The sequence below is a fragment of the Rattus norvegicus genome, chromosome 10 (assembly GCF_021556685.1).
Source record: "Rattus norvegicus strain SHRSP/BbbUtx chromosome 10, alternate assembly SHRSP_T2T, whole genome shotgun sequence".
Taxonomy (NCBI): domain Eukaryota; kingdom Metazoa; phylum Chordata; class Mammalia; order Rodentia; family Muridae; genus Rattus; species Rattus norvegicus.
Window position 1 is genome coordinate 69,828,783 of NC_141543.1, and position 27,442 is coordinate 69,856,224.

The 27,442-nt window shown below is 49.0% G+C and overlaps 1 protein-coding gene across 6 annotated transcripts; it reads right to left on the reverse strand.

Annotated features, from left to right (window-relative positions):
* Positions 1–63: 63 nt before the first annotated feature.
* Positions 64–23,090, reverse strand: Lgals9 (galectin 9). 6 transcript variants are annotated; one of them, NM_001388499.1, is made up of 11 exons: positions 22,981–23,090; positions 14,982–15,070; positions 10,694–10,895; positions 8,531–8,641; positions 6,962–7,057; positions 5,060–5,095; positions 4,511–4,561; positions 3,877–3,918; positions 2,949–3,037; positions 2,640–2,802; positions 70–624 (listed from the first exon to the last, which is right to left on the reverse strand). In NM_001388499.1, exons 1-11 carry the CDS (start codon positions 23,017–23,019, stop codon positions 478–480), a joined length of 1,065 nt encoding a protein of 354 aa, NP_001375428.1. In that variant the 5' UTR covers positions 23,020–23,090; the 3' UTR covers positions 70–477. The 6 variants fall into 6 exon arrangements, with proteins under 6 accessions (NP_037109.1, NP_001375428.1, NP_001375429.1 ...); XM_087569945.1 differs by having other exon boundaries at positions 525–2,005; positions 22,981–23,078; NM_012977.2 differs by lacking the exon at positions 6,962–7,057 and having other exon boundaries at positions 64–624.
* Positions 23,091–27,442: the final 4,352 nt, after the last annotated feature.

The window sequence follows — 27,442 nt, forward strand, 5'->3', positions numbered from 1 at the left end:
CGCCCATTCCCTTTGGTAGGTTCCAGAATGTCTCCAGACCCATTCAGTAACCCAGCCATCTCATGTGTGTGTAGACAAGCGTTGATATTCTTTATTTTATGGGCATTGGGAAAGATTGGGGAAAAGGTAATGTGGACATTCTGGGTCAGCTGGAGGCCAATGGGATGACATCAAGGTGGCCCTCCTGGAGGGGTGAAGGGAAAGGTCAGAGAAAGGGGCAAACCCAGGGAGGTCACTTCCCTCAGAAGATGACTAGCTTGGGAGCAATGGCTGACACTGTGGGCTCACAGCCATGTGTCCCATAGCCCAGGACTCCCCCTTTGTGGAGGGTGTGAATTGGGAATGCCACCTTCCTGGAACTCCTGCCAATGAGGCTCTCTTTGATGACAGGATTTGGGGAGGCAGGGCTGAGACAGGGAGGAGGTGACAAGACTCAGGTAGGGTTCCTCAGCCTTCATCCCTAAGCCAGAGACCTTCCTAGGTCTGCACGTGTGTCAGCTGGATATCACCGGCCACCTCTAGAGTGTTGATATCCGGCAAGTTCTTCAGGCGGTGGTAATATTCACAAATATGCTGACCATCCACGGCCACCTTGAAGCAGTGACCTTCACATAAGATCCACACCTGGGCAGAGACACCACAACAGGGCATTTGAGAATCCAGGCTGTACCTTCTTCCCCGGGCTCTCCCCTTAGAAGCAAGTCCCAAACCTGGCCTTTAGACAGCCTGAATGCTCTGCCTTTTACTAGACAACAACCTTCTCTTTGCCTAGTACATTCCCACACGCTGTTCCCCACCCTGCAGACAGAGAAAAGTGCTGGCACCCCCTCCAATGACTTTCCATGCCCTTCTCACCTCCTGACTCCCCCACCCATTCCCCCAACCATCTACTCAGACGGTGTCCCCACCCCCATCTCACTCTCCAGATGAACCCTAAGCCATTAGTGACAAGACTTGGCTCAGGCTGTCTGTGTCTCCAGTGTTCGGTGCCTGGTCTCCACCAAGCCATTTTCAATGAAACAACTGACACAAATGTTAAAGCTTGGGGTTGGGGATTTAGCTCAGTGGTAGAGCACTTGCCTAGCAAGCACAAGGCCCTGGGTTCGTTCCCCAGCTCCGGAAAAAAAAAGAAAAAAAAAAAAAGAAACAAAACAAAAAAAACCAAAAAAAATAAAATGTTAAAGCTTCCTGACCCAGGGCCACCGCTAACACTCATAACGCACTGTCTGAGCACCAGGCTAAGACATCATACTATATGCGGTCACTGCCCAGAGTGTGCTGCAGACCCCACCACGTTCCCCTCCCGCTCTATGAGACTCAGTTTTATTAGCTCTGTGTTCTCATGAATCTAAAATCCAAGCTCGGGAGGCTGGAGAGGTGGCTCAACAGCTAAGAGCACCGTCTGCTCACGCAGAGGGTTCATTTCCCAGCACCCACTTGGCAGCACACAACTATCTGTGACTCTAGTTCCAAGGGATCTGATGCCTTCTTCTGACCTCTGAGGGCCTCAGACATGTGTGCGCATGGTATACATCCATGCTGAAAAACACTCGTACATAAAAAAAAAAAAAAAAAAAAAAAACGAGCCAGGCAAGCTGCACGTCTGTTATTCATTCCAGCACTTGAAAGGCAGGAGGATTAGGAGTTCAAGGCCAACTTCGAATATATAGCAAGTGTGAGGCAAGCCAGGGCAACATGTCTCGACAACAACAGTAACAAAATGCAAGCTTGTTTTATGACATTGCTCTGTGCTCTAAGTCTTGTGGCAGAGAATGCTGCCATTACATTTCCGGGGGCAGGGTCTCAGCATTGATTTTTCTTATTTAAGCTCACTGGGTAATCTGATGTCAGAACCAGGGTGGATAAGGTCTGCTCAGGGTCTCAGGCTTCCAAGCCTCAGTTCTACTCCAGCTCTTCCTCCTTGGTGACACATGACAGCATAAGCAAGCGAGTGAATGGCAGTTCACCCTCGGCTTTGATCGGCAGACACTGGGTGTGCGACCTCCTGCAGGTGAACCGTCCTTGTGAGCTTATCTGCCCCTCTATAGAATGCAGGAACAGCCAAGCCCCACAGTGCAGGGCTGTACGCTGCCCTCTTCAGGAAGCCAAGGCAGCATCAGAAGCTCAAGGTCAGCCTGGGCAACAGAGTGGGTTCAAGACTAAGCTAATTAAGACCCTGTCTCAAAATAGAAGGAAGGAAAGAAAGAAAAGGAAGGAAGAAATAAAAAGAAGAGAAGGCAGGGTTAGGAAGCGGGCATGGTGGCTGAGGCCTGTACTCTCAACAAGGTAGATAGATCACCTGAGCTTCAGGTTAGACATTCTACAGAGTGAGCTGTAGGTAAGCCTGGGCTAACGTGAGTCCCTGCCTAAAACAAACAAACAAATGGATGAACGAGGGCTGGAGATGTAGCTCAGTGCTACTGTGCTCACCTAGCATAAGGCTGTCTGCCCATCCATCCCCAGAACAGGGGGAAGTGGGCACAGCAGATACAAACCCTTCCTTTGCCCTTACCTTTCAGAACTCATGAAATAATACCAATCTGTACAACATCCTCTCTCCTTTGGGGTGCAAACCCCAGGCATCTGCCTGTAGCCCATCACAGACCCCTGCAGCCTCCTCATGCACCCCAGCATCTTACTGAGAAACTCTGGCCACGATTGAAGGGCATTCTCCCAGGCAGGCTTCGCTCCTCGGGCCCCCAGGAGTTGTTGATCTGAGTGTTTCGGACCACAACCTTCTCATTGAAACGGGGGTTCAGGTGGAAAGCAATGTCACCCCCACAGCGAAGGTTGATATGGAACCTGGAATGGACAGTTCACAGAGACCCTGTTTGGCTACTGAGCTCTGGGCTCGGCCCCTACCCATCACCCCAGGTGGCTCAGAGCCACAGGCTGGCCAGAACAACTCTGGGAGCCTCTGTTCTAGGAGCCCCGGGGGCTCGTCTTACCTCTTAGCATCTGGCAAGACCACGCCTGATATGTTGATGGACTTGGATGGGTAAAACCCATTTGGGATGCTGGTGAAGAAAGGTATAGTCTGTTGGGAGGGTGAGAAGAGAGTATCTTCAGCTGGGCTGCGGCAACAGCAGGGGACTCAGCATAAGTGTCTAAGGCCTCCAAAGCCTGGCCCATGGGGCCTGTACCTTCTAGAAGGAATCCAGGTTCCTTTTCCTTGGTTCATTAAATGTCAAAACAAAACAAACCTTCTACTGTTTCCCAAAATACATTTCAACTACAACTAGGGGAACATTGTCGGTGCACAAATGGCTTGTTGGGGTGTTGGGGTTTGAATGAGAACGCTCCTTCCCTGACCACACCGAGGCTCAACTATTTGAATAGTTGGTTCACTGTTGATGGAACTGTTTGGGAAGGATTGGGAGGTGTGGTCTTGTTGGAGAAAATGTGTTGCTGGGGAAAGGCTTTGAGGTTTCAAATGACCTGTACCATTCCCAGTCTCCTCTGCCCATCAACACCCCTCCCCCTCCCCGTCTCCAGGCCTCTTACAAAATGTGAGCTCTCAACTCCAGCTCTGGCATTACACCTGCCTATCTGCAGCCATGCTCCCTGCCGTGATAGTCAAGGACTTTTAAGCCCCAAATTAAACGCTTCCTCTGTAAGTTGCCTTGGTCATGGTGTTTTATCACAGCAATAGAAAAGGAACTAAGTCAGGTCTACAATTTGCTCAAGGGAGCATTTTAAAGTTGAAAGCTCTTTTTCAACTGTCTACTAGTGGATATTTACATGGATATCTGAACTGTTTACCTGGATTCAGGAGCCTTCATTGATCCTGTAAGTCAGAGAAATTGTCCCACAAAGCCACTCTTTACCTCTCACCCTACTAACATAAGCCAAGGCTCTCCTCAGGAAACCACTTACATAGGCTGGGGTGGGGTATGCCATAGGAGGGATTCCAGGAGTCTGTGGAAGAGACATGAGTGACACATACTTCAAAGGACCTCTAACATCAGCCCTTGAGGCCTCCCATCCCCCTTCTCTGTCACAGCAGCATCCATGGAACTTCCTGCCGTTTTTCTGGACCCCATGATGGTCCCCTGCCTTTTAACACTTCCTGTGCATCCCCATCAATCCAGACTCCCCCACCTGCACTGTGCTATGGGAAGGATAGATAGACTGGCTATCAGTAGTGACTTGGTGACAATTCAGGGTCGCTCTGTGCTAGGGGAAGGACAGACAGACTGGTTGTCAGTGGTGACTTGGCGGGGGTGGGGGGTAGGGGTTGAGCTTAGTAAGCAAACTAGGGCCTGGAGCCACCACACTCCAGCCTGGACAACTAAAAAGCCAGAATGTCTGCCAGTCATATTCCTATAAAAACTGTTTCTGAGTCTCTGCTGTCCCTTGGGGAGTTTAGGCTGCTACTCAGAGGGCCCAGCCCCAGTTTTCTCCATGTATTTCCTAAGCACTTTGGTTCCAACTTTGTGACTCTAGGGGATTCTGCTTTTGACTAAAGGAAAGTGGGGAGCTATGAGATAACCAAAAATTTTAGACTTACAGAGAGCATCTGTCCAGGGATGCTGTGAACTGTGTGGATGATAGTTTGAGCCTGGGAGAAAGAAGTTAAGTTCTCACCATTAGAAGGACCACTACCTGCCACCAGGGGGCGCTATGTAATCTCCACCCGTAAGCTTGAAGCTCCGACTGCAACAGGGTAGGTCTTTCACCATGACTCCTCCCAGACACCCATAAATACACTGGGGCTGGGGAGGAGCATCTCGCTGTTGGAGGGGAAGATAGATTATGACTAGAGTTCTGCTTGTTCACCACCACCATGCATTGCTTATGGGACGCTGAGGGCTTTGCGTGTGATTCTGAAACACTCCCCTCCGACAGGATTCACCCTCAGTACCGTTCTCCATTAGATCAGAGCCAGCCGAGCACACCTGCAGCCCCTCCCACCAACATCCCTGAGGCCTGGTGGGTAGGGAGTGTGTGTAGTCTTGTCTGCCCTTATGGGGGATGCTGAGTCTCCTCCCTTTAACCCACAGCAAGAGCCATAAAGAAAAGGTTCTTTAAAAAACACACAAAAGAGCAGAGGACTTACCACGGGTGCCTGGTGGGCAGGCTGAAAGCCCTGAGTCTGAAAAGGATCAAGGAGGAGGGTTATCTCTGGGGTCACGTGGGGTGAGAAATGACCTCAGACTTCAGGTGTGGTTCTCGTGGTCAGTTTCACCTCCTTCCCGAGCCTGCTGCGCCCAAGTTCTCACCCTCGCAAGGGTGCACTGGGGTACGCGGGGACTGTCCCTGGCCCCTTGAGAGAGGACTCGACCTATCTGACCACATCATTTCTCTGGGCCCACAAAGGTGAGAGCAACATCCCCAGCTCCCCACGTTGTTAGCATTTAGCTTTGTCGTGTGCTGAGCACACAGCTTCAGTGCTTTCCAAAGAGGGCAACATCCTTGACTCCCATCACCTCTGGTGTAGTCTGAGGCTCAGAAAGGTTAAGCAACTTGCCTGGGCTGGCCCAGGCACGGAGTAAGAAGATCCTAAATGGAACCCGGCTAAGTCATATTGTATCTACCATATCCGTTGTCCTCCCTGTTAGCATTCTGTCTAAGCCCCGCCCCACAGTAACCTGGTGATAGCCACGTATGCCTGACATAAAAGGGGCTGCTTGCCCCTCCTCACTCCCTGTTCTCTTGTTCTCTCTTGCTCCTCTCATGCTCTTCGTCCCTCATTCCCTTCCCCCTTTTCTCCACATGCTCATGACCAGTCTCTCTCTCTCTCTCTCTCTCTCTCTCTCTCTCTCTCTCTCTCTCTCTCTCTCTCTGCCTTTCTCTGGTCCCTCAGGGGGCAGGGATGCCTCAGCATGGGCCTGCAGAGACACCCCCTTCCCCCACACCTCCATAGAACATAACCGCCCCACTCTTTATATAAACACATCACTCCCAGGCCAGGGTCAACGTTGGGCTACCCTACAATGGCTTCCAGATACTCTGCCAGACCTAGAGTTAGTATGGCAGAAGGCAGGTGCCATTCTGAGCCAACATGAACCACAACTGCCTGAGTGACCGCAGGGCTGCTGGCTCCTTCCCACCGCCCCTCCAGCATATCCCTCCCCCTTTGCTAGCTTCCTAGTCTCCCTGACTGTGAGAAAAAAAAAATCCATGATCTGAGTCCCTATCGAATGCCAGCACCACGTGAGGAGCTGGAAATACATGAATGAATGAACAAGTCGTGGTGCCAGTCTTCCGGGGTTCTCTGGCATGGAGAAGGTGCACGGGCAAAGGAAGTCACGACCCACACAGCACAGACAAGTGCCAAGCCCACCGTAACATGAGGTGGGTCAGGGGAAATTCTTGAGTGCCATTTAAACAAAGAATTATAGTGTGATTATTAGTTTGCCAGGGGCAAGGTGACCAGAGGGGACAGCCTGTGCAAAAGAGAGGTGGCCAGAGAGGGCTTTGAGTGAACCGTGGAGGTGGCACGACTGAGCGGAGGTAGGAAGTGAGCTGGTGCCAGACTAGACAGTGTTCTGTTGTGTCTAGGAGGGGATCTGTTCTTGTATTTATTTATTATTTAGTTTTGGTTTGGTTTAGATAGGGTCTCACAAGCTGAGGGTGATTTTGAACTTCTGGTCCTTCTAGGCTCTGCCCCCAAAGTACTAAGATTATAGGCATCCACCAGGCTTTGTGCTCTATTTAGAGACTTTCAGCCCTAACTCTAAAGAATTTTACAACGGGACCCTGTGGGATGGAATGTGCTAGGTGAGGTCATTGTGCAGTAAGGAGCCAAGCCACACTTGGCACATGTGAGGAGTTACCACAGGCTAGACCCAAGAGTGGCTTGGGGGAGGGAGAGGGATGCTTAGAAGAACAGAGCCAGGAGGGGCACAGTGTATGCAACTGGGTTGGTTTGATGGGGTCTGAAGGCTTCTGACTAGCTTGTGGGCTGACCCTGCCTCTGGGCTGTATCCTTTGAACCTCCTGGCCGAGGTTAACTCACTCGCTGTTTGCGCCCCTTGGGCATCCGTGGGAACTGGACTGGCTGAGAGAATTGCATTGTGGAGAAGACAGGCTGGACAGGGGCTGCAGTGGAGTTCTGTTAAAACAAAAGCATATCTGGGTGACAGAAGCAGGAGGCACTGCCAAAGCAAAGCCAGGCCAAAAGTAAAGGCTGGCTCTGGCCAGGCAAAAAACAAGCACAGGCTCCAGATCCAGAGGAACGACACCAGGAAAGGGTTAGGTTGGCATGAGCAAGGTCAGGGTGCTCCTTTAGTCCCTCCCTCCTGCTTCCACTCCTGCAGGAAGGGTCAGGAAAAAATATCGAATGTGAGCATGAGGCTAGAGGTAAAGGAGCCAATTTTCCCACAGGATCACTAGATATTATATTAAATTAATTATTTTTTTATTCATTCATTCATTTACTCTGTTTGGTATTTTTGTGACAGAGTCTCGTGTAGCTCAGGCTAGTCTTAAACTCACTATGTAGGAGAGGAAGAGGATGACCTTGAACTCCTAACTCTTCTGACATTGGAATCATAGACCCGAGACACTAGTCCCAGCTGGACTTTCAGATCTTGGCAGCACATTGAAAATTCTAAAACAAACCGGGTAGTGGTGGAGCACACCTTTAATCCCAGCGCTCAGAAGGCAGAGGCAGGGGGAGCTCTGTGAATTCAAGACCAGCCTGGCCTACATAGCCAGTTCCCCAAACAGCCAGGACTACATACAGAAACCCTGTCTCAATTGTCTTTTTAAATACAGACGAATGTGGTCTGTAATCCCAAGCATTAAAGAGGCTGGAGGCAGGAGGATTACACTGTAGAGCCAATCTGGGTTATAAAGAATTCAAGGCCAGCCAGAGCTGTATAATTAAAAAAAAAAAAAAGTCCAGAACTAGTCCTGGTGTTACACATCTGTCTGTAATCAGGACACTGGGGAGACTGAGACAGGAGGATGGACACAAGTTCATGAAACACTGTCACAAAATAAATAAATAATTTGTTTTCAGAGCTGAGCCTGGTAACATATATCTGTAATCCCAGCACTCAAGAGGCTGAAGCAGAAGAGTCATAAATTAGAGGCCAGCCTGGGCTACAAAGTGACATTCTGAAAAAGAAAGAAAGAAACAAAGAAAGAAAGAAAAAGAAAAACAAACAAAATCACATACACATAAAAAATTTGTGTGTTTGGTTTGATTTTTGTTTTTAATATAGAGGTCAAACAGACCCAGGCTGGACCCTAGGAGCCAGGTTGTGCCCTCTGATTTGGATTCCATTTGGTTCCCTTGCACAAGCCCTTTTAGAACTCCCTGGTCATGCAATAGACAGTTGCAGACAAGGAGCAGCTCTGGCATTTTCACCAAAGTATATTGTTCATCACAGAGAAACCAATGCCAAAAGGGACAGAGAGACAGATAACAGGCAGACAGACACCGAGTCAGCAAACCAGGGCACCTCCGAAGCCACCTGGGGCAGAGGCTTGCTGGTACCCTGCTGAGTGGGCACAGGCCCAGCTGAGCCCAGCTGGTCACTGTCCTCTGCCCCTGGGACAGGTGGGAGCCTTTCCTGACCTGGAAGTTGATGAAGGACAGGTGCAAGCATCCCGAGACCGAAATGGTGTCCACGAGGTGGTAGGGCACGCGGTGTGAGTACTGTACAAAGAAGTTCTTGTTCACCATCACCTGGGGGGAGAGAGTCACTGTGGGAGGAGTGCCAGGCCAGGCCACACCTGAGCTCTCCTTTCAGAAATAAGGATCTGAATCTTACATCCAACCCTTAAGGCAGGAACATCATCTGCAATCCTGTGCCAAGGACAGAATGTGTGAGCCGCTGCACTCAGACCCATGATCCTCTGGGCTCCTGCTCCTGGCTGGCATTCACTTATTTAGTTCAGGCTTACTTTTTTTTTTTTTTTTTTTTTTTTAGTTTTTGCTTTTCATAGTAACTTTTCTTTTCTTTTTTTTTAAACATATTTTTTATTGTTTATTTATTTTATGAGTACACTGTCACTGTCTTCAACACACAAGGAGAGGATTCCTTTACAGATGGTTGTGAGCCACCATGTGGTTGCTGGGATTTGAACTCAGGATCTCTGGAAGAGCAGTCAGTGCTCTTAACCGCTGAGCCATTTCTCCAGCCCCAGAGTAACTTTTCAAAAGTAACTTTTGGAGTTACTTTATTTCACCTGTATAGGTGTTTCTCCTGCATGTATATATGTGCACCACACACATGCCTGGGTGACATAAGAAAGTGTTGATTCCCTTAGAACTGAAGTTACAGAGGGTTGTGAATTTCCAGGTGGGTGCAGGGAATTGAACCCTTGGGCCTTCACAAGAGCAGCCAGTGCTCTTAACCACTGCAGCCCCTAGGTTTATCTTTTCAAACTTAGCTCCTGTCAGGTAATTTTTTTTATGTTGTTAAAACAGGGTCTTATGTAGCCCAGGCTAGCCTCAAACTTGCTATGTGGCTAAGGATGACCCTGAACTACTTGATCTTTCTGCTTCCATTACCCAAATGGCTGGGATTACAGCCATGTAGTACCATGATCAAATCCAGAGCTCTGTACATGCTAGAGAACTATATCCCAGACCTTACCTGGGCAATATTTACGTGTGCATTGGATGCTTATGGGCAGCAGAAGAAAGACAAACTCAGGTTGCACTTGGAGGGCACAAGAACCCCAGCGTCCCACAGACAAGCTCAGGAAATGTCCCACACACCCAACCCCTGCCCAAGGACAGTGCCTGGCCTGTAAGGATACTTTGCCTTTAGCAGAACCTGAAGAAAGGTTAGACCAATGTGTTTCAGCAGATACAGGTTAAGTCTGGGGTGTAGCTCAGGGCAGAGCCCTTGCCAATGTGCAAGAGGCTAGGTGTGATCCCGGCACCATAGGAAGCAGATGCTACTAGGGACCTGCCATTGAGGAATGGAGTTAACTTGGGTTTTGGGTCAAATGAGGCTTCGGGACAAGAGGCCCTACCTTGCTTTTGACAGTTGTTAGCTGAGGGAAGGGAATCTATCTAGTGCTGTAGCCACACTAAGCCCATAGTCCAGAAAAACACCCCACACGCTTGCACACAAAAGCAACTGTAATAACATCCAGTGGGTGGTTGAGGGGGGAGAAAAGACATAAAAGTCGGAGGGGGAACTGGAAAGACAAGGGTTCCAGAGGAGTGGAAGTGGGGATAAGATGCAGGGACCGGGGCTGGAGAGATGGCTCAGTGGTTAAGAGGACTGATTCCTCATTCAGAGGTCCTGAGTTCAAATCCCAGCAACCACATGGTGGCTCACAACCATCTGTAATGAGATCTGATGCCCTCTTCTGGTGTGTCTGAAGACAGCTGCAGTGTACTTACATATAATAAATAAATACATCTTAAAAAAAAAAAAAGATGCAGGGACCGGGAGTGTGTGTGTGCCCAAAACACATTCTACCGGTGTATGACATTATCAAAGAAAAATTACAGGGTTTCTGGTGGAGGTTGTTGGAGCTGTTGTTTGTTTGTTGTTTTGTTTTTAAGACACATGGGGGCCTCAACGCAATATGGTGACAGATTGATGTCTTATTTTCTAAGGAATAAAAGCTAGAGGTGCATCTGCAGATTACAGGCTGTAAGGCAGAGGGCAAAGGTCACATCTCTGTAGTGGCTTGGCTGGGACCTGATCTCATTGAATGTGTCTGTTTAAATGTGGTTTGCCCAGGGAGCGGGTCGGGGGAGGGATTCCCCACTCACCTTGAATTCCGACCTCTGTACCAGGAAGCAAAGCTCAAAGGGCATCCCCTTCTGGAAGGGCATCTGCATCTTCCTCTCCTCAGGCCCCCACTTTCCATTCTGCTTTGTGTTGCAAACCACATATCCTCCTTCCTCAAACCGGGGATTGAAGTGGAAGGCAATGTCATTTCCACTGAAGCCAGTCTGAAAGTTCACCGCAATCCTAAGGCAGAGAAAGGAACCTCCTGGAGCATGGCTTACCCCCAGGATGGGGCAGAAGTGCCTCTGACTGCCTGGCATGTTAGCGCATTTTGAGTTCATCTAGTTCAGACCTAATATTTTTTGTGCAGTTACTGCATCCTTCTTGTGCTCCTTTCCTGTTTAAGATTCCTTTATTCTATATAAGTACACTGTAGCTGTCTTCAGACACACCAGAAGACGGCATCAGACCTATTATAGATGGTTGTGAGTCACCATGTGGTTGCTGGGAATTGAACTTAGGACCTCTGGAAGAGCAGTCAGTGCTCTCAACCACTGAGCCATCTCTCCAGCCCCCTGTGCTCTTTTCTTAAAAAGTAAAGTTGACAATTAGTAAGAAATAACAGCAAAGAGCACGCATCTTTCACCACAGACTGGCCACAAGATACAGAGAAAGCAAGAAAGCAAACTAGAACAGTGCTTGCTAGGTGCTAAGCGGGCTTCTGGGGGAGAGGTGTCATCAGTTGTCTCACTCAGCTGTGCACTGTGTGTGCACCTCTGTGATCAGAGTTGGTTTTAATTGTTGACACATCTGGGAAGGAGGAACCTCAACTGGCCAATTGCCCCCAAGGATACCCCTAGGAATGAGTCTATGGGGTGTTTCTTGACTGCTGATTGGTGCAGGAAGGCCCAGCCCTCTGTGGGTGGTGCAAGCGAGCCAGTAAGCATCGTTCCTCTGGCCAACAGTAGCTACTACTTTGCACTTGGATTCGAGGCCCATCCCTCGGGTGGGAGTTCACTTCAAAGTTGAACAAAAGCCTGCGGCTGGAAGGTGTTAGGCCCCGCTAAGTGGATACGATGTGCACACAGAGACACCTCTGTATTTATGTCTTTTATACTTTTATTGATTAAATTAATTATTCATTTACTGATAATGCTGCTGTCAGCTTCAGTCGAGAAGCTTCTTTTTGCAACGGGCATTGGTAAACTGCAGAAAGTGTGACAGCTGTGCATGGACATAAATAGTAAAAGACAAATAATGAGAAACAAACGTACATGAGTCACCTTTATCAGCCCCTCAAGCCTTAGAGAATATTTCAGGAGAGAGGACAGAAGGACTGCGTGAACGATGCCCCGGAAGGGGGTGAGCACTGTGGAACACTTCTCATCCGCGTGTAACCTGGCCATTGCACTTCTGAACTCAGAGCAGCTACCGTTAGTCTGGAGACCCACTCAAGACTGGGTCAGGCAGCATTCTGTCTGCAGGGAGGAGCGGCTCTCCACACCTCACCCTTTCCTGGGGATTTTCAGGCAGTTAATGGGAGATGGGGGGGGGGCAAGGAGTATCTTTCTTCAGCAATGTTGTCACATCACCTAAGTGTACACACTTGCACACACACACACACCGCATGCAAGCATGCACACACGTGCACACACGCGCGCGCACACACATGTGTAATAATTTTAAAAAGAAAAAAAGAAACAAGTCAAAAGTCATATGAACTGTTCTCCAGGCATGAAAAGCCTTCACTCCTAGTTTGGTCCTCACAGAGTGCCATTGTGCTGGAGAGACATTAGGTACGGAAGTCAAGCTTAGATCCTGATCATAGCCCCGGTGTCTCCATATGACCCTTGACCCACACTAACTCTGTAAGTTCCCCTTTTACCAACAGTGGAAAATTCCCATTCTTGTCACTTTCCTGGGAGGAAGCCTCTCCCCCATGGTCACTTTTGAAGTACAGCTGGGGCTCCAAGAGGAACAGTTAAAATCACAAAACTTCAGGACAGGCAGGCTCACAAAAGAAGCATAATCAGTGTGTGCCCCACCTCTCCACATCACAGCCAGCTTGGATTCAAGATCTAAGTTCAAGTCTGAGACTCTCCTCCCAGGGGCCTCACAGTCCAGCCTTCCCTTTCCTGAAGAGGCTGGTGCCTCCTTATCCACTCACTCTGGACTCCATAGCCCTTACACAGAGCTCTGTCATCTGCACGCCACGCAGTACCCCGCACAGTGCTACACCCAGAGGCAGCCCGACAGACATCCCACCAAGCTCCTCTTACATGGGAAAGCATGTTCAAGTTTTCTGTTGGAAGATGTGTTCTGGAGCAGTCTAGGCAGCAGAACTCTGACAAAGTCCTCAAAGGCCGATGCCCTAGACATCAGGACCTATAGGAGCTCCTGTGGCCCCAAGGCAGGGCCTGTCCCATCTGGTCATATGTTTGGGGGCTTGACAGACACAGGATCACAACACTGAAGCCTGAGTCCTTTTTTGAGACAGGTCTCATGTGCTCCAGCCTGGTCTCAAACTTGATGTGTAGCTGAGGATGAATGTGCACTCCTAATCCTCCTGCCTCTGCCCTCCTGGTCTGTTATGTGCTACCATATCTCCCTGTCCTGCTGCCCCGAGCCCCACCTCCCACCCCCTGTCCTAGGGTTTGAGCCTAGAACTTGTGTGTTAGGCAAGCATTCTACCAACCCAGCTACATCCGGAGCCCCTTTATTTGTCTTACATCAGACAATGCTGCTTTTCAAACTCCCCAGGATTATTTCTGCTTTGGCACATTGTAGCTTCTTCTATCTTGTGCTTTGAAAAATCCATGCCTGAGAAGGGATCTCTCCTAAGCTCCAAGGGAAAGGCACCAGCTTTGGGAGGGAGAAGGGCAGTCTGTAGCAAATGCTGGAGTGGGGCTTTCCTGGTGCAGGTCCTGGGTCTGCAGTTGGGAGGTTGTAGGACAATCCCCTACAGCACTGCAGAGATCTCACACAGGCCAACATGGCTGTGACTACTCAGGAGGACGGCAGTGGCAGGAAAAGCTAGCTAGAATCCAAATAGTTGGAGATGTGAAGGAGACTCAGAAGTTTTCCCAGTGTCCCATTTAAGGCCACAGTGGACTGTTGGGGGTGGGGATGAACAGCTGTGACTCTAGTGGAAGGTGGGCTGGCTCTTTAGCTGGCAGCTGCCACATAGACCCACCCAAAATAGATGAAGGCCACACCTCAGCGGAGGCCACAGGAAACCCAGGGCCTTCCTCAGCCCTTGAGAGCACTCCTGGGTGCTTCTGTGGCCCGGCCCTCTTTTTACTTTTTATTTTGAGAAAGAGTCTTGATAAGTTGCCTAGGCTACCCTTGAACTTATTCAATAGCCAGGAAGGCCTTGAATCTGAGATTCTCCTGCCTCAGCCTTCCTTGGAGCTGAGCTGATAGACCCATCAGGGGCTTACTTTTCTTTTTAAAGATAGGACATCATGTACCCCAGGCTAGCCTCAAACTTCTTATATAGCCGAAGTTGACTTTGAACTTTTTTGTTTTGTTTTCAAGACAGGGTCTTGTTATGTAGCTCTGACTGTCCTGGAACTTACTATGAGGACCAGGCTGGCCTTGAACTCAGAGATCCACCTGACTCTGGCTTTGAACTTCTGATCTTCCAGTACCAACCACTCCCATGCTCGGATGACAGACCTACACCACCGTACCTAGTTTATGTAGTGCTGGGCTCTAACCCAGGGCTTTGTGTGTGCTCAACAAGCACTCCACTAAGTCAACTGCATCTCCATCATTGGGTTGCCCTTGACAGAAGCTTTAAAATATTTCCTAGAACTCAAAAATTGATAGAAACACCTGGACAGACAAAGCCAGAGAGACTGTGCAAGAGTTAAGAATGCTCCCTGCTCTTCCAGAGGACCCTAGCTCAGTTTTCGGCATCCACGCCAGACAGTTTCAGGGGGATCTGATACCACTCTTCTGGCCTCCTCCGGCACCTGCGTGTGGTGTGTGTGTGTGTGCGCGCACACACACACACACACACAACACACATACACACACAACACACACATCTGAAAAGAAAATTAGATACGGCTGCTGTGGGAACTAGAAGAACTCTCTTTGCAACACCATGCCACAGTGTCAAGAGTGCATCTTGTGGCCTGCCGTTCTGGCCACTTCCCTCCTCAGACTCTGAGCTCTCTGGGAGCAGGATGCTCTGAGCCTAGGAGTCTAGTGAGTCTGTCAATGGCACCAGGATGGCAGGAGGTATGGGCAGGGCCAGCCCTCCATACCCTGTGGCTCCACAGTTGCTGAGGCTGGAGGTTAACATCAATGCCACTCACATACCTATTTGGAAAAGGGTGGACGGTCCCCTGGAGGGTGATCTGAAGTCCGTTCTGCAACCCTCCTTGGATTATTCCAGTAAAGGGGATGACCTGCAGAGGGGAAACGGAGAGATATCAGTTGTCTGACACTTGCCCATCGTGACAGTACCCAGTTAGGGCCGGGGAGGACATGGCCACCAAGGGGCTAGAATCCCAGCCACACAGATCTTAGGGTCCCTCACAGAAGTGGGCCCAATCCAGTTAGTTACATAGTCATTCTGAAACTATCAGACTACCGGGTTTCTGAGGCTTGGCCGGCAACTGACCTCAAGTCACTTCCTTCCACAATCTGTTGGAAGTGACAGCTGTAAAACCTACAAGAAGGAAACAGCATGAAAATGGCCTAGAAGGTAGGGAACTAGAATGCTGGTGAGGACTGCCAGCCCCAACCCAAGTTCACCAAAAGACCTCAGGGCCCTGACTGGGGACTCAGGAGGCCAGAAGTCCAAAGGGTCCCACCATTGTGTTTTGGAATTCAAGCCCTTTCCTCTTAAGGGATGGTCGAGAGGATGCTATCCCCCAACCCCCACCTCCATGTAACAATAATGGTTGCTTGTTACATGCTTGGTGTTACATGCTCCGTTCTTGGGGCCAGCTCTGCTGCAGGTTGCTGGAGGCAGCCTTGCTCCCAAAGCTCTCAGCTTCTGTTCCTTTCCTAGAGCTGCCCTTGCAGCCTGTGAACCCAGGGTCGACTCCATCCCAGGGCCCATTAGCCATCTCTCTGTCAAGTCTCTCCCCACTCTCCCTAAAGTGACCCAAAGAGGTGCTGGGCCCCAGTGGGAGGCTCAGAAGGGTTCCAGGCTTGAACCCTAGTCACTGATCAATATCTCTGTGGCTTTTGAAAACTTAGTCTCTCTTTGCCTCAGTTTCCTCATTGGTAAATGGAGATAAACCATCTCGCCTGCTCCTGGACTCAGCTCTGTCACAAGGCTGGCACCCCTCTGCCCTGACTCACCTTGCCTCATCCTCTCAAACCTGAATTCCCAAACTGGTGACTCACTGTCTTCCGGTATACCCTTTTCTACCAAGGGTGGCTCTGCTGCCTGCCAGGGCTGTCTCCTGGCTGATTCTCCTATCACTCCAGGGTGTTTAAGTGGCTTCTCTGACACCTCCTTTGGGTCAATGCCCTTGGTAAATTAAATGCTCTAGGAGTCAAAACGGTGCCAGAGTTGAGTGATGTAGAGAAGCAGGGACTGGGAGATCGGCCTCACACTGTATCTGGCAGAGCCCTATCCTCTCAGCTCTAATGAACAGTCAGCACCCAGGCCCAGTGCTGGGGGAATGAAGCAGGCAAACACAAGAGACAGTTTAGTGTCCTGGGACCCTATTTGGCTTGGAGTTAGGCACACTCCGACCCTTTTTTTTTTTTCCGGAGCTGGGGACCGAACCCAGGGCCTTGCGCTTCCTAGGTAAGCGCTCTACCACTGAGCTAAATCCCCAGCCCACTCCGACCCTTTTAATAATTCACTAGACAGCCTCTTTCCTTCGTCTGCACTTACTATGCACATACATACATGCACATATGCAAACAATGCAGCTAGAGACCACAGCGGCTCCTGGAGCTCACACCTGCACCAGGTTGTGCCACTCCCACAGCTGAGCAATGGTGTAAATTCCCCTGCCCCCAGGTAACAATCAAATCCAGACAGCTCCCATTCAAATATATCCTCCAATGTGTTCAGGTAGGGAGGAGAGAACAGTTCGATCTAGTCTGGATGGATTGGGGTGTATCTTCAATGGGACAAAATTGGAAAGGGAGACTCTCATTTAACACCCCATGCCTCTGCGTGAGGGAAGGGGCACCCACAGTAGGACAGATGAATGTACACACCAAACTATCAAAACAGAGAACCATTTAAACCAGGCCCTTTAGCAACCAGCTCCTCCTTCTCTCGAATCTTAAAAATGGAAGCCTTGAACCCTAGCTGAGCCCTTAGAGTACACCCGGCCCGCTGTCACTTTTGAGCATCTCCCATGTTAACCTGCCGGGTTGCTTCAGATAAAGCTGTGTGGCTTGCTTTGCAAATCCCAGTGAGCCAAGGGATCTTACTGAATAAGTTGCCAAGAACTTGGAAACACTGACCATAAAGTAGGGGAGCTGCCAAACTTTCACAAGGACATAAATCTGGGCCGTCGGGTGATTTTATGTTCTAATTCTGGGGTCCTCAGGACTCCTTCAAGATGTATTTGAATTCTGGTCAGGTGAGAGTCTATGCTCCTGCGATCTCAGCCTTGGAAAGTGGATGCACAAAGACCTGGGTTCAAATCTATTTAATGTCAAAAACACGTCCTGTATTGCAGACATACGTGAGGGACTATTTTCAGTGTCAGGCGTTGTTTTGCAATAACTCGAGATCAGAAAGGAAAGTAGGTGGGTGGAGGTATAAGAGAGCAAGAAAGGTGGGTCATGGGATGGCTGGCCATTTAAGACACTTCTTGGCAAGCGCCAACTAAGTTGTCACCTGACAGCCCGACAGAAAACACTCACCCACCAAATTCAGCCCAATGGCTGTTAGAGGGCAAACGCTGGACCGGCGGAGGGATCTGCCATGTCTTATGTCCTATCTAGGACCTTCTCTATGATACAAAACTGCTAATATGTCAGTACTAAAGGCAGAGAGAATACAGGATTGGCTTCCTAGACATGGCCTTATGGCTACCGAGAGCATTTACTGTTCCTTCATCCTAAGCAAAGAGACCCCCTCAGCAGTAAGCGCAAACACCTCTTCATTCTAAACTTAGACTCCTCCTTCTAAAACCAAAGACTGCCCCCTAACCTCACCTCCCACTCTAAAGTCTGTAGATTTAAAGAACTTCCTTTGTCTGTGGCTTGCTGGTCTTTGTTCTGCGTTGCTGTTGCACCTCCACCATGTTTCTTCCAGCTTCTGCTGCCGTTAGTGGCTGGCATTATAAGGGAATTTGATCCTGTCTATCACTAACACCCCCTCCAGGTCCTCCCGCCTTATCTAACTGTCACTGCCTTCTGACCTTTACCCTTGGGTTGTCTGCCTGTCCAGAACCTATGGAAGCCTGAAGCGGCTCCCTAGACGCTCCAGACCCATTTGACGAGCCCCACTGTGACCAGTTCGGGGAAGTGTCTTCTCACATCTCATACTGGCTCTGTCACCGAGTGTTTTGGCAACACAGCTTGCCCGTGTCTGAGTTCCCGTATTCACACCCTCATCCCCACTCCCATGCACACCTGCAGAATGCAGGAGCCCAGCCAGCCCGAGGGAGCTGTGGATCAGCCTGCCGGAACAGTGTTGTTATTTTGTTTCTGTGATGCTAGGGATTAAACCCAGGGTCTCAAACTTGCTGGACAAGAACACTTCCTGCGTCCCTAGTCTGACAAGAGATGATCGGTCAGAAGGGTATTGGAAACTCCTCCAGGAGCAGGAGAAGAGCACAGCCTGCTCAGGACAGAGGACCCAAGTGCAGATCCCAGGATCCACACACGCAACTCACTGCTAGTAACTTCAGCACAAGGATCTGATGCCCTCTTTTGGCCTCCTTGGGCACACTATACACACATGGCAGATGCTCACAGAGACGCACACACAAACAAAACCCAAAATCAGTCTTTTGAAAAATAAAGAAACTTCCTCCCCTCTCCTGAAATTGTCCTTACAACTTTTTGCTGGCAGCTGAACACTTGATACTTAACCCGCCCACACTCCTTGAAGGCCACAAACTGTAAAGCTCAGAAGGCATGCGTGATAGCCGTGGGGTCATATGTGTGCACAGAAAGGATGGGAGAAAAGCAGAGGCAGATGAAGAACAGAGGCGGGTAGGTCGCGGAGGCACAGCAGTACAGATCCCTCTCTGAAGAATCAGTTTTCCCAAACAAAACAAAACAAAACAAACAAACAAACAAACAAACAAAAACAAAAAAACCCTTCGTGAGACTTCATGTCTCTGTTTGTTTGAGGCAATCTCATGTAGCCCAGGCAGACTATAGTTGAAGATGACCCTTGAACCTCTCAGTCTTAAACTCCTAGATGTTGAGAGAGCCACCCCCCACCCCACCCCACCCCCGCTTAGATTTTAGTATTTTAAATGGTGTCCCTAAAATCTGAGACGGATTATTTTGACATGAGCGAATCTTATAAGCAAAACACACGAATAGCAAAAAGACGGGAAAGGACCTAAAAGTCCACTAAAGAGAAAAAGCCAATACAGAATACTGGAAGCAAATGTTTTGGGGTTGTTGTTTTGTTTTGTTTCTGGGATGCTAGGGGTTAAACTCAGGGTCTCAAACTTGCGAGACAAGCACACTTCCTTGTATCTCTATATACGTGCAATAAATAGTATCAATTATGCTCTTTGCATATGACGGATTCAGTGTACAGAGGATGGAGGTGGGAACACCGAAAAGGCACCACCCGTGGTATTTATTCATTTTTGTGTGGTTGAGGAGCTCAGAGGACAGCATGAGGAGTCGGTTCTCTCCCACCACTCTGTGGGCTCCAGGTCACCAAGCCCAGTGACAAGAGCCCTCACCTACTGGGCCCGAATGAGATAGGTTGTATAGAAAGTAGGAGGGGCTACTTGTACTCGGTTACTAATTCACAGATAAACTATCTCTGGAGAAACTCTCCAGGACTGAGAGGCTGTGGCACACCTCGCCCTTCCCTCACCCCCAGCGAAGGCCCAGAACCTGGGAATATGTTGACTTAAGTGATAAAGGGACTGTGCACTGTGCAGATGGACTGAAGTCCCCGGACATGGGGAGATTGCTGAATTACCCAGGCCAGCCTCACAAAATCACCGGTATCCTTTAAGAAGGGGGTCACGGGGGGGGGGGGGGGGCTGGGGATTTAGCTCAGTGGTAGAGCGCTTGCCTAGGAAGCTCAAGGCCCTGGGTTCGGTCCCCAGCTCCGGAAAAAAAAAGAACAAAAAAAAAAAAAAAAAAAAGAAGGGGGTCACGGGGTGGGGCTCTGAAATAGATGGAAGAAAGGAAGAGAGCTGTTCTGGTAAGACGCATCGGTAGATAAACGCACTTGTAACCAACCCGGTTGATGCAAGTTAGACCTTCAGGACCCAAAGGATGCATAGAAAAGTCTGCCTCCCAAAGTTGTTCTCTGACCTCTGTCACTTACACGCAGAGCAAACAAGCAAAGAAACAAAAACAAACAGATAGATTTTGTTTAAAAGAAGTATGAGCTGCTGCTGCTGCTGCTGCTGCTGCTGCTGCTGCTGCTGCTGCTGCTGCTGCGTTTGGGGTAGCATTTGCTGCTGGACATTGAAACCGAGGCCCTTGCAGGTGCTGAGTCAACAACACTAAATCACAACCCTAGAATTTGAAGTTTGATGCTGAGATTTCTACCCTCCCTGATCAGTGACAGAGCAAAGGGTTGAGTTAAACGTGGGGAGCCCGTGGATCTCAGATATTCAGCGACGCAGCTCAGCAGAAAATAAAGGAACCAGCAATGGATCCCTGCTGCGCCCGGGAGATGCTGTTGTTTTTCTCAGGATTTCTCCATAGGGGCTGGAGAGATGGCTCAGCGGTTAAGAGCACTGCTCTTCCAGAGGTCCTGAGTTCAAATCCCAGCAACCGCATGGTGGCTCACAGCCATCTGTAATGGGATCCGATGCCCTCTTCTGGTGTGTCTGAAGACAGTTGCAGTGTATTTACATACATAAAATAAAAAAAATCTGTATAACCCCCTAGGTCTTGGCTCTCACCTCCTTGTGCTAGTCTGGACCCTGGGCAGGTAGGTCAGTCATCTATATATGCCTTCATCCCTGCTGGGACTAGTGGGGTAGCAATGGCAGCCTGAAGAATTCCTGGGAAGATGAGGCACGATGCCAACAGGAAGTCCCTGGTTCAGGGGACCCTTGATTGAGCAACTGTTCACCCTAAGAAGAACGCACCCTCCTCCCTGGCCAGACTTATCTTCTACCCAGAGGCTAAGATCTTTTGCTTCCATTTCCTTTTGGGGCATGCAGAAGGCAGAGTCTACAGCCAGAGTGTGGTCAGCTCAGTGGTCCACTGGGGCATATACAGTCCAGGCACCAGCAATATCTGACGTAATTTCAAGCCAGAAAGCCCAGCCTCGAAGACCCTGACAGTCCCTAAAGCACCCTAACAGCCTTGGTTTTACTGACTTTGTGGATAAGGAAACAGAAATGCAGAAAATTAAAAGCAATTTGCCCAGTTGAGGACAAGCCTGAGGTTTGAACAATAGAACTAATGTTCTCAGTCATAGGTGACATAGGCTCGCTTTCATGAGGAAGCACATAAACGTCCTTGGCCCCTGGATCACCAGGGTCACACAAGAAGGTCATCCTGACCAGCTCTGTCTTCTTCTGGACCCTCATGGGAGTCAGCAACCAAGCCTGGCCCTGGCATGGCCCTCAGGCCACGACAATACTGTTCCTCAGCAGGACAGGAGTCGCATGACTTTTGTACACCATCAGTCAGTGTGTGGCCCACATCTACAGAAGTCAGTGAGTCACTGAGGGAGGCCAGCCAGGTAGAAGAAACTGCGACAGTGATCGGGAACTGCACATGGTCTCCATGTCTCCCACCAGGAACCTGCTTGACCTCTTCCCTCCCTCCTATGAAAGGATTTCCCTTCATATTTGAAAATATTGCTTCCGCCTTTATTATTTATTTATTTATTTTTGGCTTGATTATTTTAAAGGCAGGTTTTGTTGTATAGCCCAGGTTAACCTTGAACCCACTATGCAATCCTGGCAGGCCTAAAGTGCATGGAGACCCTCTTGCCAGCCTCCCAAGTGCTGAAAAGTCTACCTTCTAAGTCCAAGTTGTTAGCCCTGCCTGGTAGGAAACCAGAGTGGGTATATCACGCCCCTGTGGCACATTCTGTCTTTGAAGGCGCCACAGAGGCACTAGACAGCCCTTTCTAATTTTCCCATCTACCTTCCCGAGCAGCTGTCAAGTCAGAAGCCTCAACAGTGTAGCTGAGGACACTGGCAACTTCCAGTAGCCCCAAGCAAAGCCCAGAGTGGTGCTAGAGTAGGCTGATGCTGGGCTCTGGTAACCAGCTCACCTACAGTATCCTGTGGTCTGCGCCTGCACACACTGTGAACACAACAGAAGGTTCTGGAACACTCACTTCTGCCTTCTTTCCTGCCACCTTCCTACAAGCATCCCCTCTTCTGAGAAAAGCACTTTCCTTCATTGTCACCTACCATAGCTGAGGACATATGGCAAGGCCTCAAGCTCCCAAAGCCTCAGTTTCTCCACACACAGTGTGGCTACCAAGCTTCCTAGTGTATAAACATAACCACCTATAGACAGAGGAAAAAAGGAGCCCACGCGAGCCCTTTGCACACTGCACTAAAGGACAGTCCCTACCTCCTTGCCTGTCTGCACACATTCTGGAAGTGTTTGTGGGTGAATTCTGACGTGGCCTTTAGAGGACAGACAGCTTTTGGGGAGGGTTTCCCTGCTGCCCTCCCGCCTACTCCCAGGCACCTCCATGTTCCAGGTGCTGTTTAAACACCCAAGTGTACTATCTGCTTTCTCTTTATCCTCAGGAGACAGAGTCTAGCATTATTTCCATTTTACAGACACAGTGCTAAGGCCCAGAGAGGAGAAAGTACCGAGTGTGACATCACCTAGTTTGTAAATGTCTGAACAGAGGTCCAATACCTGCCACCACCACCACCCACAATTCCACCTACAACGCCATATAAACCATCTCCTTTCTAGAGGCTAACAGGGTAGCTCAGAGGAGGCACCTATTACTCCACCTGAGTCATGAGTGGAACCCTTGAATCCCAGAGGCACAGCAAGCTTAGCGTGGGACAAGAACTGCTTGTCTTCCTAGGATGACCCTGCCTGGCATGTCTGCCCCTTATGTGTCGTCTGCAGGACACCCTCACTGCTCTCCGTGCAGCTCTGTTGCTTCCCCAAAGACCCAGATCAACTTCCCCTAGATGTGGCAATTAGCTCCTCCTGAATCACCCCACGACTGCATCCCACAACTCACTGGGTTCATGTATGGAGGCTGGGTGCTGAAGAAAGCCATCTCTTCTGTTTCGGGAGAACCAACGCTCTCTTCCTCACTTGCTGGACAGAACTCTGCACAGGGCGGGACTCAGCTAGGAAACAGAAACCACAGCTACTTGGCACTGACTCAACGGGGAGGAGCCAGGAATCAGTGGCTGAAGGAAGTGTCTAGAGAAAAAATAAAGGTTGCTGGGTGCTCCCTGCGACACCTTGCCTTCCCCTTCCTGAGCTTTGCCCAACAAACCAGTCACTCGGCCAGCAGGAGTTTCTCCACAGCCTCAGCCAGAAGTGGATGTGCTTCTAAGCCTGTGTCGTCACCCCATCCAGCAGAGCCGAGGCTTCGCGTGCCCTCTGTGTGGGACCCTCTTCAGTCTTTTGTTTGTGCAGCAAAAGGAATGCTCAGAAAATTCTAGGGGCAGCATGAGCAAGGTTACCTAACTCCTGACCGGCACTCTAAAATCCCTGTGATGATTTAGGCTTTCCAAGAAGTATTTCTCCCTTGTGTAAAATCTTAACCATGTAGAACTGTTTTGCAAGAAACATACCACCCCTGAGGTTGTTAGTAAGGGACATGTGAGTACCCTGGGAACTTCATTTCCATCTGCCTGGGAATTTATTGTCCTTCTTGTCTCTCCCCTATTCTCCTCCCTCATTACCCCTAGTACCCTCATTTTGGGGTAAGAAGAGGAAAAATATTTTGGACACAGAATATCCCAAGTGACAAGGAAGGAAGGAAATGTTTGAAATAGTTTTCAAGCCAGGCGGAATGACACATCATGAATTTCCAGCATGTCTTATCTACAACATACATACCTCTTCCCTTCCCCTTTCCTCCCTCCCCGTTTCTCCCTCTCCCTCCTCTTCTTCATGTAGGCCAGGTTGGCTTGAACCCAGTATATAGCCAAGGATGACCTTGAACTTCTGATCCTCCTGCCTCTACCTCTAAAGTGCTTGAATTATAGCTTTGACTCACCTGTACCTGATGGTGCTGGGGTTCAGACCTAAGACTTCCTAGGAGTTAGATAAGCACTCCACCAACTACATCACCAGCCTTTCCCTGCCCAGAACCAAAACACAAAACCAAAAGCCCGCTCTTGTGGTTTAGGTTATGAGGTAAGGAAAATAATCAAAGAAGCAAAGAATTGCAGGATGGGTTTGGGGTGGGGGTGGGGAGCCAGGACAATAGACTTTCCTGGGTTCACTCAGGTCTTTGGCATTGCACCCCTGCTAACTAGGAGCAAGCTCTCTGTGAGAAGCTGTTTCTTTATTTCCAGAGAAGCATGGGCTGCAAATTTATTCCCACAGCATCAGTGCTGGGAAGTGCACCCTGCACCATGGGAGCTGATTGGGTTTGGGGACTGGTCCTTTACATGGACCAGTGTGGCTTAGCAAGACATTCTCTGTGAATTTGATCTCTTACCTATATTTCCACCTCTGCCTTCAACCGTGAGGTCATCAGACAGTATCTTGGTTTGTGCTTCCCGCCCTCCAGGGTAGGGAGAAAGAGACACACATTCTCTATGAATTAGTGAGCCTGCAACGTTCTGCTACAATCTCACAAAATGGCCCTCCAGGTACCAAGGGGAAGCCCCTCATTTGCCAGGCCAGGCACTTAGCTGGGACACTCTTCTTACACTCAGCTGAGACACCAAAATTTGAGAAGACTAATTCTTAGCTATGGTTCCTTAGAGGCCACGTGTCTCCTCTTACCTTCGTCCTAGTGACAAGCTCCCCACTCAACAGGAACTGACTGGATTTAAAGAGCAGACTATCTTATCCTGTTGGAGCAAAGTGGGAAGGAAATTCTTCACAGTCCTCTGGCTATCACTGAACCATGGACAGTTTTGTCACACGAGGCAACTACCAATGGGTTGGGATTGGGGGACAACTGGAACCCCCATTCTCTGCAAGTTGGGATTTAAAAGAAGACTGCTGGGTTGGGGATTTAGCTCAGTGGTAGAGCCCTTGCCTAGGAAGCACAAGGCCCTGGGTTCGGTCCCCAGCTCCGAAAAAAAGAACCAAAAAAAAAAAAAAAAGAAGAAGAAGACTGCTGCTTTGGCTATGATATGGCAGCCACGCGCTCCTCCTGTGCCGGGGCCTTTCCATGGCTAAGCATTTCCCAAGGGAAAGGAGCACACAAGTGGTTGTTCAGAACAATCCTGTGCACCACAGCTCCAAAAAGAAAACAGCACACAGTCACGTGAGGGAGACACCAGGGAACTGGTACATTTGAAGAGCCCTTGGCTCCATGGGGATGAGGAATAAAGGAAGGAGACAGACAGGGTTGAGCCTGCGCAGTGGCAATTCTGCGCACATCGAATCCAGCAACAGGCTGGCATTGGGGTTGCTGCCTGAGAGAGGCGTTAAATGCTCTGGGTCTTGGTCTGGAAGATGGTTCCTGCTAATCACATAAAATTCTTCTATTGAGGGCTGGGGAGATGGCTTAGTGGTTAAGACTGCTCTTCCAGAGATCCTGAGTTCAAATCCCACCAACCACATGGTGGCTCACAACCATCTGTAATGGGATCTGATGCCCTCTTCTGGTGTGTCTGAAGACAGCTACAGTGTACTTATATATAATAAATAAATAAATCTTTTTAAAAAGTTCTTCTATTGAACCAGCATCTGGTTTCCTTCTAGGCAGATAGTACCTCGATAAAGCACAGCAAAAAGGAAAAAAATTCACCTAGAGCCCTGGAGGACATGGGCCCAGCTGAGTTTAGGGAAACAAATCATTTAGGAGTGACATTTGATCTGGAGGTGAGTCACAGTCAGCTGTATCACTAACCTGTCATTCCCCAGAGGAGGGATCCAGGGCGCTCTGCCCTGAAAGGCAACTCCACAGGCTAATGTATTTTTAGAGTAATCATTGCAGCAGGGAAATATCTTCAAAGCACTGTGTCAGTCTGCAGAGAATCCTGACTTTGTCTTTTATAACATACAAAAAGTTACCTTTATGAGCGGGTGAGATGGCTCAGTGGGTGAGAGTCCTTGCTGTGGGAAGCACGAGGGTCTGAATTTTATCCTCAGAATGAAAGGTGGAAGGGAGTAGCTGGGTGGCGATGGCACAGGCCTTAACTCCCAGCTCTTAGAAGGCAGATATCTGAGTTCAAGGCCAGCCTGGTCTACAGAGCAGGTTCCAGGACAGCCAGGGCAACAGAGAAACCTTGTCTCAAAAAAAAAAAAAAAAAAAAAGGAAGAAAAAAGAAAGATAGAAGAGAGAACTGACTCCTCCCATACTGAATTCTATACACTATTTACAATATATATTATGTATTTATGTAAATATATAAAAATATACATTAGCATGTATATTTTCTGGGTGTTTTTATGTGTGAAGTATGTGTGTATATATATCTGTGTGTGCTCACACATGTGTGTATGTATGTGAGACCAGAAGTTGGCAAAGACAGTTTCCTCAGTTTCTCTGTCATCTTGTTTTCTGAAACAGTTCAGACAGCTTCCTGAACCTGGAGCAGACAGATCTGGCTAGATGCCCCAGCCAGCACTCTCCAGGGATCACCCCGTTTGTTCCTCTCAGCATCGGGTTTACAAATGTGTTCTGGCTTTTTACATGAGTGCTGGGACCTGAACTGAGGTTCTTATGCTTGAGTGGTGGCTGAGCCATCTCTCCAGCTACTTTTCTGATATAATAATAATGATAATAATAATAATCCAAATGAGATTTATTTTATTATTTTATTTATGTCTATATATGTGGGGATTGTGGGCTGATGTCTACATATGCAGGTGAGGGCTGGCACAAGTTGGGTCAAGGCCATGATTGGGCAGTAAAAAAGTAAGGCAGGGACAAAGTTTTTGTAAGGTGGGAGAGAAGGGAAAGGGAGAGAATCAAGATGGAGATGGAGAAGGACGACACAGATGCGGGTGGTCTTTTTTAAAAATTTATTTTATTTATATGAGTGCACTGTAGCTGTCTTCAGACAGACCAGAAGAGGGCATCAGATCCCATTACAGATGGTTGTGAGTCACCATGTGGTTGCTGGGAATTGAACTCAGGACCTCTGGAAGAGCAGTTAGTGCTCTTAAGCCCCCCGGGTGGTCCTAAATGGCCCTAGGTAGTTATAAATATTTCTTAAGGGATGGATTTCTATAGGACAATTCATCTCATCCAGGTGGGCGGTTTATATCTTTATCAATGGGTTGCGAGTTTATTGTGTGGGTGTATTGTAAACTGGGAATTTAACACACAAGTCTGACTGTTAAGTTGCAGTTTATTGAGTCTTGATTTTACCAGGTAGCTGGAACCAGAGAATTTGCTGCAAGTAGAGAGCCGCCGGGAGAGATGCTAACCAGAGCCCTCCAGTGCTGGAACTAACTCTAGGGAGCAGCGTGGCAAGGTGCTAGGCTGGAAGGGCTGCAGACCTCGTGGGTCAGAAAGTACTTGGGGCCAGCATGGAGCAGTGCTGGGCTGAGATAAA